We start from the raw sequence: 12,049 nt of genomic DNA, 5'->3' as shown, positions 1-12,049 counted from the left end.
CTAATTTGTATCAGAATTTGTTAAGATTCTATCTCAAAAAATTAAGAACTATAAGGAAAACTGGAAGGGACTGATTACTAACACGTAAGTTTGTCTCAAATAAAATTTTGAACTTCCTATTACATTTTGCTCTAGTAAATGGTTATATTCCATTTAGTTCATCTTTTTTCCTGAATTCACAAAGACATTTCGATAGAACTCGCGTTGAATCGTATAATTTTTGGGTTAATAATCAAGATGAGAGAATGTAAAACGATCGTACACTCGTTTGCAGATTTGGCACAGATACGAGCGTTGGTAGAGTCGACGGGGATGCTGGGCGGATCTACGTGTCCGTCCTGCGAGATGCCGTTCGACAAGGGCAAGAAACGTCGTCTGATCGATTCCTGCGGTCATGAGCGTTGCTACTCCTGCTTGTTTCGCAGCGAGGCCTGTCCGCTCTGCTTGCACGGCTACGATCTCAACAACGATGACGGACTGGAGGAACCGACTCTTAGGGACGAGTTCGCTTCCACGGCTCCGCTGTCCGTTTTCGCGCCCACAGACGGTTGGCTCGATGAGTCATCGACGGTGAATTCTCTCTGCGGCAGCCCTAGGCTACCACGCACCAAAATCACCACGAGGGCTAATCTTCCCTCGCGGGTTATGCATGTAAGTCTATTGTTACGATGATAGAAAGGAAACATAACATGATAGCTTCGCTGCTCTTTTATGACGTATATGTATTATTAAATTAAGGGGATACCGAAGTACCGACCGAGTTCTAACCTAACAAAACAATATATTTACTTAATATAAAAGTTGCAATTTATATATATAAAATAAAATAGGTTTTCCCCTTCTCAGAATTGCATGAAAGAATATTTGTGAACTTTTAGAAATGAGCTTAGAAGCCTAGAAAAAAAGTATTCCTTTAAAAATAAATGTTGTGCTGCATAACATTTGTTTTCAAAGAAATATTTTTTTCTAGGCTTCTAAGCTCATTTCTAAAAGTTCACAAATATTCTTTTATGCAATTCTGAGAGGGGAAAATCTGTTTTATTTTATGTATATGTGTATAAATTGCAACTTTTATATTAAGTAAATATATTGTTTTGTTAAGTTAGAATTCGATCCGTACTTCGGTATCCCCTTAAGCAGCCTCAAATAAGTTGGAGATATAATCTACAACAACAAAAAATTTTTTTGCTTCCTAAAATGTTGTTTCAGGAATATTTCATTTATTTATAATATTGTCTATTATCTATCAAGTGAAACATTATACTTTTATCTTTATCAAAGTTTGTACAAAAATGTTTTAAACATATTTATGATAACTTTTAAAGATGGATGAAATGTATAATAACAGTAAAAAAACATAGAAAAATTGATATTAATATACGTTTTAATTCGTATTGTCTGGAATGTTAAACAAATAATTTTTATTATTAAAGTGTGTTAATGGTGTGATAATGAAAATATTACAAAGTATCAATATTTTTATGAAAAAATATTTGTAATTAATAATTTTTTAATTAATGACAGAAGACTTTTGTACGTGAATATTTCTTGCAAGAAATAAATAATATTTAAAATTGTTATGAATAAACACAGAAATATTTGAATTTTTAAGGCCATTTCATTTGAATTCTGGTTAATTTAATCATTGATCAACTTATAAGGCAATCAACATAAACGTATATTTTTGTACATAATATAATACAAATTTTTAAATTCTGCTGTCGATTGTCTTGTAAGTTAAGCTGCGATTAAATTATTCAGAGTTTGAGTGAAGTGACTTTTAATCCTGTTTTGCTGCAGTTTTAGATAAATATTTTAAACGGTTTGATAAATAATTTAAATTGAAATTTAATACAAATTTTGTATGTGAGTTTCAATAATATATACATATATATACATACATATATTGGATTATATATCAATATATCCTTTAATATATATTAATATATAAAATTTGACCTATCTCTTTATATTTTTTTATCAATTTTGTTGATAAATACTAATGTGCAATTTTGTATTATACTCGAGATAAACATAAAAATTAATTTCAAACCGATCAAAGAACCAGTTTTACTCACAATCAGATTTTGAACAGATATTTAAAAGAAACAATAAAACAATTTACAAAATGTTTATTCTTTTCCTAATATTTTTCTAATATATATTTAATTTTTAAATATAAAGTCCGTCATATATATTTTCGTTGGTTAATCTGCATATAATTGAAAAAATATTGTCTGATGTATAATATTTATTTAGAAAGAAGTGATGCTACAAAAAACAATAAGTTTCATTATTTTTTCGCTTATCATATGCTATATATATGAGTTGCCAATCTTGTCAATCATTTATTACTTTATTTTCAGCAGCGGGTCGGGGTAGAAAACCTCTCGGCAGTAGCGATGGCGAAGAATTCGAGGAGCAAACCTTCGGAGCTTCTAGATCCTTCTATGTCTCAAAGTCAACAAAAACCTGAAACGACACAAGGTACATTGAGATATATAATCTAAAATCTATTTTATATGTGTTTGAGATATTTACTATTAAGAACAATCGATGTGTAAAATCGATGTGTGTAGGTTGCCCTACGCCACCGAATCAACGTAAAAGATTTTTCCTCAACCCGAAAGTGCTTAGAAGCTCCTTCGCCGCCCAGAGATCCTCGAGACGTACAGCATCCTCGCCCGAACCAACCGCCAATGACAATCCTTCCGCCTTATCAGGTACGTTATAGAATTATTTCTTTTTTTTAAATAAAATATAAATTCACATGTGTCACGGTTACTCGAAGAGAAAATTTAGCGACTGAAGTCGCGTGGAATATCCTTATAAATTTTATTTAAAAATCCATACTTGCGCATGCAGTTTGGATGACCTCATCTTTGGAGGGAAAAGTGAAATGGCCCGGGGTTGTCTTGGGAAAGATCAAGTCTCTGTGGAGCAGCAGTCAAGGCACGGCTAGCGACGGGCTGAATCAACTTATCGGCTCGTCGGCCAAAGTTGCAGGCAGGGAGACTTTTTCGAATTTCATGTGTATTGTTGTTGAAACACTTTCGAGATGCTTGGACTTTGCGAATGAATGCGGGAGAACCTTAAGGACTTAGTCTATTTTAGAAGATCAAAAAATTGATTTTTTTACACTTCCTGAAAATATGATATTTAAGGAATATGTCTTTTAACGTTAATTGAAAAATTTCACAAAATTGACGGATTAAAATTTTATATAATATGACGTGCGCCTCTTGAAACAGGTTTACAAGACTTGACATGCATTTTTTTAAAACATTGTTTTCAAAATTGATGTGACGGAAAGTGTGATCTTGAAAATTAATGGACTGAATAATTAATTTTTTTTTAAATAAAAGAGAATACTTTTTGTGGGAAGCTGAATTTAATTATTAGAATTTTAAAAAATTAATATTTTTTTAAGTGTTAAGAAATAAATTTCAACAAAATTAAAATATATTACATAAAAAAGAATAAAAAAATAAACAAAATATTTAAAGGACTAAAAGAATAAACAATGCATTGTTCTTAAGATGTAAAAAAATAAATAAATAAATATATATATATATATATATATATATATATTATAAATAATATATAAATTATTAATTATATATGAAATTTTTTATTTATTTTTTATAATTATTTTTTTTATCTTCGTGACTGTTTTTTTTTAAATTTTTTATTACAGAACAGAGTCTAGATTGGGACTAAAACGTTTGTATTTATTGTAATTTGTTAATTTATGTATTATTATTATTTGTTTATTATATTTTTCGCGTGTTTGTAATTTAAAAATTTTGAATTTTACATCTTAAGGACATCCGTTGTTTTCTTCCCTAGTCTTCTCTCTCTCTCTCTCTCTCTCTCTCTCTCTCTCTCTCTCTCTCTCTCTCTCTCTCTCTCTCTCTCTCTTTCTGCCTCTCTTTTTATATATTGAAATATCTAACTTGAGATGACATTATTATTTTTAAATTTTCTCTAATAAAATTAGATTCAGTATTTTATAAATATGCTACAGTATAAAACTAGACTGAATTTTTTTTCATTTCAGATAATATAAGAAGCATGTTACACGGTCAATTTATACATTTTCGAACACACTGTACGTAAAGGCTAATATTAAATATAAAAAGCTAAATATCTAATATTTACAATACTGACGTATTGTTTAAATATAAATAAAAAGCATGTAAAGCACTAAAAAGATTAATTTCTAATATTCTTTAAAAAAATTTCTAAAAGTTATCAATTTTTCATACTGTTAGAATAGACAGGTCCTTAAGAACTATCACACGTGAGTTTCTCACGCGGCACGAAGTGTTCGCTCGCGTAAATATTTCCTTTCCGTGATAACATCTCTCACAGCGTTTCACTTTAGAAGCATGATACACGTACAGTTTGTTATTTTTTTAATTACAATTGCTTTTGTCAGTATCCCAATTCGTATGACTCTTTTAGTTGAGATTCAATCAATAATAATATCCTCTGTAAATGTATCCTCGCATTTCCTATTTTTATAATTAATTTTCAAGTTAAATCAGATTTTCGTATACGTATAGATTTAAAATCCAATGTCAAAGTTCCTCTACTTTTTCCAATGGTAAATTACAATTTTTCTTAACCGAAAAGTAGAAAATTAAAGATTGTTGAATAATAATTGAATAATAATTTGACAGGCTGTACGATATTTTCAAAGCACTCTTTATATTTGTGTTATCGCGTATTTGAAATGCCTGGATGTATAATAGCATTCGTTTCTTTTATGTTTTGCAGCGTGCTCATTGTATTAAATCACAACGATACATTTAGGCAAACGCAAAGAATAAAATTCAATATAACGAAATGTTTATGAATGTAATTGCCGTGCAGCATTACACAAACAATCACAACTGTAACTTACATCAATTCGAATTTGAAATGAATTTTGAACAATGATAGGTCTGCCTAAATGTGCTTGAGTAGAGTGTGATTATTGATTTTTGAATACGAAGCATTTGCCTTGGATCAACATTATCTGGATTTGTAGATTGGGATCAATTAGGATTTTATACCAATAGTGTTCCCAACAAACTTCTTTTATTTTGTAGATGACGAGGGCGGTTGCGTGAAACCCCTATCTTCGAAAACCAGGAAATCGTCGCAGTCGGATCTATACATGAGACTGGGCCTGCTGTTGGGATCAAGTCGAGCGAACGCGAGCGTGGAATCGGGCGCGTGTCCCTCCTCGCGAGTTCCGGCAGCTCAGGGACATGACAGCTCAGCAGCCTCCTTCAGCAGTTTGACCAGCTTCGAGGCGCAAACATTAGCCTCGACGAACACGAGTCCGGTCTCGACATTGACGGGTACCTCGAGCGAAGCGGAGGCCGCAGTGGCATTGCGATGCCCTGTCAAACCGAAAGTCAAGGCCAAAGGAAAGGTTAAGTCCAGAGACTGCGACAGCGCAGGTAGTTTGGCGTCCATCTCCACGTCATTATCCGCGTCCACATCGATGTCTATGTCCATGTCGGTGTCCGTCTCTGGTTTGTCCAACGGTAGTGGCTCGAGTCCCGTCGCGTCCAGAAGGCATTCCGCTAATGCCGCGCAAACGAGTCAAACCGACGAACTTGGCCAGCTGAGGAACAGACGATCTTGTGCCCGAAGATCAGCAAGAGTCGGCAACGTTAAGGGTCCGGCAGATGCTAAACGTAATAATTAGTTCTTTATATATATAAATATTTAAATGGCAAGTAATGTAAAGATCCATACGTGTTAAAATTCCAGTACGTTTCATTCAACATCACGCGGCGCAGTTGACCCTAAAGCCATTGTTCTTTGAAGTACCGTTACTAGAAGAGGATCCGCTCTTCGCTGGACGACAATGGCTGTTACACGAATTGGAATCTGTGATCAATGGCTCTAGTCCCGGCATTTTGATCTCTGGATCGCCAGGCACAGGAAAAACCGCTCTCGTACTGCAGTTAGTAGAACACAGTTGTTTTGGGAGAAGGAGGGAACAGCTGGGAATATCTTCGGAAGTAAGTGAAGAATGCGACGAGAAGGAAAGACAGAATAGTAACACGACTCTTCAAGTAAATATTCGACATACCAACGAAAAGGTGAGGAGCATTTATGGACGTTTTTTTTAATTTTTTACCTTTATAGGAAAGGTACAAATTACGATTACTTCATATTACAGGTTCGCGAATTAGCTTCGCATGTTGTGGCGTATCACTTTTGCCAAGCCGACAACAATAGTACCTGTCTAGTGCCGGATTTAATTCACTCGTTAGCTGCACAACTCTGCCAGGCTCCTCAATTGATCTCGTATAGGGAATATCTGTTGTCCGAACCTCACCTTCAGGGCTCGCTATCACAAAGGGAGTGCACCGTTGATCCGGATCTTGCGCTTTCGAGAGGTATTATTGAACCACTCTCGACCTTGAAGAAAGCCAATAGACTACCAGTCTCAAATATGGTAGGTAAACCGCTAGTCACCAATATATCATCATTTTAAAACTGCAATTGTCTCTTTGTTATTGATATGAACATACAGTATAGTTAAATAAAACATTACATTAGATTATGTCATAAACGTCGTTCAATATATCTTATTTTTAGGTAATATTAATCGACGCCGTTTGTGAAGCGGAGTATCACAGACCAGATAGAGGCGATACTATAGCTTCTTTCTTGACGAGGCATGCACCTAACATTCCTAGTTGGTTAAAGATTGTTTGCACAGTCAGGACCCAATTGTTGGATTGTGCGAAGCAACTGCCATACACGAGGATTTCATTAGACAAGACTGCAAATGACGTGATTGGTAATAGTATCGCGAAAGACCTGTCCGATTACGTCGGTTACAGACTCGCGCAGAGTCCTTCCATACAGACGAACGTGACTGCGTCAGTGAATGGCAAGGCGGAATCATCGTCTAGTGCGAATCAGACGAGATTCGTCTCTCATCTGCTTGCGCTAGCTAAAGGCAGCTTCCTTTTCGCTAAACTGTCGCTCGATCTGATCGAAAGCGGCCATTTAGTCGCCAAATCTGCCAGCTATAAAGTAAATATAACATAAGAAGATCTTATAATCATAATCGCAATTTATACAAATTATTGTTTTCTTGATTATAATATTATAAAAATATATCTCGAAAAAAAAAAGAATAAAGTGTATGTATGTATGTATAATGATATTTTATTTTTTTCAGGTATTACCAGTCTCTCTCGCACAGATCTTCCAGTTGCATTTTAACTTGAGATTTCCTACGGTAGCCTCGTTTGACAAAGTGCAACCTCTTCTGGCTGTCTGTTTGGCAGCTCTGAATCCACTGACTTTACCTGAAATTTTTTATTCTGTAAATTCTCTAAATGTAGATCGTTTTATCTCATGGGAAGACTTTTTACAAAGATTCAAGGCAAGTATATTTTGAATGATAGATATATTATAATATCTATACGTTTTATTTTTTTAACCAATATGTGATTATATAAGTCTACTTTCCCTCTCTTTTTTCTGTCTTTCTGTCGATGTCGAAATTATGTAAGTTATGTAAGTAATCTAATAATAAAAATATTAAAAAATTAGATATTAAAAATATATTTAAAACAAATAAAATAATAATTATTATTTTATTACTAGTTGCTATATATTCTTGCACTTGTTATTGTTGACATGTGACCTAACAGTTATTTGTATTTTTGGACTGTGTAGAGTAGTATAAAGTAAACACTAACAAGCTCTCACAATGTATGTCGGCCCGCCTAGTTAATGTAACAATATTTTTCTTTTATCAGATGCTCTCCGGTTTCCTTGTGAAACGTTTAGACGATACCTACATGTTCTTCCATCCGTCGTTCAGAGAATGGTTAATGAGAAGAGACGAGGGGGAATCAACAAAGTTCCTGTGTGACTACAGACTCGGGCACGCAGCAATAGCATTCAGACTATCTCGCCTTCAAGCGCCGTTAGACGGTGACAAAGCCTTGGAATTGGGTCATCACGTGTTGAAGGCGCACGTTTATAGAGGCGTAGCTCCGTGCTGGCCTTCGCGCGATTTACAAGTAGGTATATACAATTAACACATGCGTGTAATGTAACATACTTAGAAGCTTAACCAAGCTTTATTCATCTGTAGGCTATTTGGCTGACTCTGTCGACTGAATGCATCTCCTCGGCGTTATGCACGCTTCGAAACATCTATAGTCCAAATGTGAAAGTGTCTCGGTTGCTCCTGCTGGCGGGCGCATCGCCGAACCACATCACCGAATATTTGGGTAACGCACCGGTTTTATGCATGTTCGCGCATGAGGGTTTCGTCGAGATGGTATCTCTTCTTCTTGAATTCGGTGCTGATGTCGAACTGACTAATAGCCAAGGCTGTACCGCGTTATCGCTGGCAGCTGCCAGAGGACACTGCGACGTTGTCAGAAGGTAGTAGAGCTTTGTATTTATATTAGGTCCTTAAAACAATCCAGTTACTTATTGTTATGTACTTGATAGATTGGCTGCCGCTGGAGCCTTGTTAGGACACGCGGACATGGCTGGTCAATGTCCACTGGTGCATGCGGCGAGGCACGGAAGATTGTCCGTGGTTGGGTATCTTCTTGCTTGCGACTGGGTCCTGCCAGGCAGCGAGAATAAACTGGAAAGCGGTGCTTCGGAAATAGGCAGAGAGGAAGCCGCTCAGCAAGCAGTCGTCGCGGCCGCTTCGCAAGGTCACGAAGCTGTCGTAGAGTATCTTTTAGACATGGCTGAGGTGATTGTGGATCGCCCCGATACGTTAATAGGCGAGACCGCTCTAACGATCGCCGCCGCGAATGGCTCGACCGCAACGGTTTCCGCGCTTTTGGCCCGCGGTGCTAATCCTACAGTCGTAAACGCGAAAGGCCTCTCCCCTTTAATGCTCGCCGCTAAGGAAGGACATTGGGGTACTGCTGAGCGGCTTTTGCAAGGTTTGTTTCTTTTTTTTCTTACGGTATAACTTATGATTAAAATCATCAAATTGTACTCGCGACTAAAAAGATTAGCTTTACAATTGTTGAATTATTTTCCAGGAGATTTATCCATCAGCACGTACGCAATATCGGACGAAGCTGTTTCGCTTCTGGAACAACGCGATCCCGCTGGTCGCACTGCGTTAATGTTAGCCGCGTCCGAAGGCTACACCAATCTTATCGAACTGTTTCTTGATAAAGGATCAATTTTAGAAACGAGAGACAAGGAAGGACTTACCGCGCTCGGTTGGGCTTGCGTTAGAGGACGCGTAACTGTCGTACAGATGTTGCTCGATCGCGGCGCCAATGTTAGTACGAACGACAACACTGGTAGAACTCCTTTGGATTTGGCTGCATTTCAAGTAATCTACTTTATTTATTTATACATGTAAAATTTTTATTATTTTGCTCATGAAATGTCTCTGATATTCACAAAATTATACATATAGGGTAATCCAAAACTGGTACAGCTGTTACTTGAGAAAGGAGCCGCGGTGGAACACGTCGATCTTCACGGCATGCGACCTCTGGATCGTGCTATCGGATGTCGCAATATACCGGTAGTCCAATGTTTTTTGCGTCGTGGCGCTAAACTGGGTCCAGCCACGTGGGCTATGGCGGCGGGAAAACCGGACGTTTTAATAATCCTACTGAATAAGCTTTTAGAAGACGGCAATGTCTTGTATCGGAAAAACAGATTGAAGGAAGCGTCGCATCGATACGCATATGCTCTTAGAAAATTTCCAGCCTCGCCAGAGGAAGATTGCCAGGGACAGGAACAAGGACACATGATGCTGCAACTCCAAACCTTTACACAGCTCCGCTTAAATTTCCTTCTAAATCTCAGCCGATGCAAGCGCAAGATGAACGTCAGTATAATACAAGATTTTTTGATATTAATTAGACTTGAATATCATCCAAATTTTAACAAATTTATTCTCTCTTGGTTTCATATTGTAATGCGTTTTTTCCACAGGAATGTGTTGAAGCTATCGAACTCGCCAACGAAGCCCTCGGCGTCCGTTCCGTTTCTTACGAAGCGTTCTATGCCAGAGCTAAGGCTCGCGTGGATTTAGGCTTGTTCGAGGATGCTTTGTCAGACATTCAGGAAGCTCTTCAAAACGCGCCGGCTCACAACAGACAAGATCGTAGAGTACTCGTAGCCTTAAAAGACGAGATCGTCTCTCGGATCGATGGAACCAACAAAGGGCACGAAGATTATAACGTCAGATCTCGCCTTCGAGCGTCAGTAGATACTCTCACAGAGTTATAACATTATTTGATTAAGATACTCGAATAAGTTAAGTCTATACAAATCGATTCGATTCACAAGCGCAACAGTAATAACAATAATTTACGCTTGTCATAATCTATAATACAATTTTTACGGCCGTATTTAAAGAAACTGTTTCAAATAAGCTTTATTCAAGTTCAAACTTTCCTAAAGACCTAAATGCGAGGTCTATTACTTTGCGTCTGTGCTTATCGAGTGTTAGCAACGACAATTTATTGTGAAAATTAAAAAAAACTACATCTTTAATATTAAGATGTTTCTGTATCATAAATACGTATCTCTGACACGATAGCGCTCTTGACGTGCGGCTTTCACTATATACATTCGAATAACTTATTATTAAGTATTTAATCTCTAGCGTTGCTCAGAAAATTCAACAAAAGCTTGATCAAATTTACGTCATATGTATTAGAAAAAGAGAGAGAAAGAACTTCTCTTTTTTAACCGGTAATATAATTGAAGATATAAGTGTAAAACAATTTATGCGCGAATTTCTCTCATTTGTAACTTACTTTTAAATTATCAATATTTTACAATCTCATAACGGATATATTTATATTATATTTAATGCACAAAATACAATTGTGCACTTGAAAGCCAGTTTTGAATGCATCTTCTACGATGATTGAGCTCTATATTACATTGTTAATTATTACTACGAATTGCGCGTTATCCTGTAAATCGAACTTGGAAAAATTTTTTCTTCAGTATTCTTACAGTATCTGCGGATCTTGCCAAGTAAAAGTATTTCTAGAGCTTATGAGAAAATTGTTGTAACACAACCGTGCCGATTTAATAGCATTGTTCGGCAAAATTTGTCGATCAAATTGCCAACATAAAATTATTTATCATTATTTTATTAGAAACAAATTGTAATACATCAATCGATGATATATGTTGACATTGTTAATTATTACTATCAATGTAGGATTTTTGGTATTTATGTAGCTGGCAAACAATTACTAAAATGTTGTTTGTTTCAATATTAATTGTAAACGCATAAAAGATGTCCGACGCGATCTATTATGATCCGAGCTTAAATATTTTAAGATGCATTGTATGATTTGGAGTGAAATATTGTATAATTTTTATTCGATTATTATCGAATAAAAATATATATAGTAGACCCTCGTATAATGCATATATCCTGCATTATACAATGTTGATGAATTGTACAAAATTTAAAATATGTTCTTTATTATAAAAAAAAACAAACAAAATTTTTCACAAAATTTGAAATTTATCTATTGTGTTATGAATATCATATGCTCTCTATACGGGGTTTTACTGTATATATACATATAATCACGTGTGTGTATTATACCAGTATAATACACTAACATAATTGGCCTTATGGAGTGTCATTCTAATTTAAATAAGTTATTTAACTTGTGCTTTTTTGATATCAGTATTTTATATAATATAATTATAAAAAGGAAAAATATATATATTGTAGTGCAACATTCTCGTTAATGAACGTGAAATGCGTTTATATATAATTATAAATCATATACAATAATTTCAAATTTTCCAATCATAGAATAGTCACAGACTATTTTCACTCCAGGAGGGGAGATGAGAAAAATCCGATATTATTAACACCTCGCAGCAATATTTATAATATTTACATCTTGCCAAGCGTATATAAGGTGTCGCGGAAAAATCGCGAGCTTTTTGACCAATTTGAAAAACAGCTATATCAAATGTTATTGACTCCGTCATATAATGAACAATGGTGTCAAATAAATTAACTTTTTATTGAGATGGCTCT

General features: G+C 35.5%; 1 protein-coding gene across 4 annotated transcripts in view; it reads left to right on the top strand.

Moving 5' to 3' along the window:
* Rols (zinc-RING finger and ankyrin repeat domain-containing protein rolling pebbles) overlaps positions 1-12,049 on the top strand; it is a 50,133-nt gene extending 38,084 nt beyond the window's left edge. For 2 of the 4 annotated variants that reach the window (XM_072903204.1, XM_072903206.1), the window contains 15 exons: positions 275-651; positions 2,367-2,487; positions 2,580-2,723; positions 2,866-3,006; positions 5,097-5,693; positions 5,770-6,104; positions 6,185-6,463; positions 6,607-7,050; positions 7,199-7,405; positions 7,785-8,051; positions 8,126-8,421; positions 8,491-8,942; positions 9,045-9,346; positions 9,434-9,853; positions 9,961-12,049. In XM_072903204.1, coding sequence (XP_072759305.1) covers positions 275-651; positions 2,367-2,487; positions 2,580-2,723; positions 2,866-3,006; positions 5,097-5,693; positions 5,770-6,104; positions 6,185-6,463; positions 6,607-7,050; positions 7,199-7,405; positions 7,785-8,051; positions 8,126-8,421; positions 8,491-8,942; positions 9,045-9,346; positions 9,434-9,853; positions 9,961-10,257 — 4,679 coding nt within the window. In that variant the 3' untranslated portion in view covers positions 10,258-12,049. The remainder of the gene's footprint in view (positions 1-274; positions 652-2,366; positions 2,488-2,579; positions 2,724-2,865; positions 3,007-5,096; positions 5,694-5,769; positions 6,105-6,184; positions 6,464-6,606; positions 7,051-7,198; positions 7,406-7,784; positions 8,052-8,125; positions 8,422-8,490; positions 8,943-9,044; positions 9,347-9,433; positions 9,854-9,960) is intronic. The other 2 variants (XM_072903205.1, XM_072903207.1) reach the window with 2 other exon arrangements.

This window comes from Anoplolepis gracilipes, chromosome 12 (assembly GCF_047496725.1).
Source record: "Anoplolepis gracilipes chromosome 12, ASM4749672v1, whole genome shotgun sequence".
Lineage (NCBI taxonomy): Eukaryota > Metazoa > Arthropoda > Insecta > Hymenoptera > Formicidae > Anoplolepis > Anoplolepis gracilipes.
Note: the sequence above shows the minus strand (reverse complement) of the source record. Positions and strands in the feature narration are given on the sequence as shown.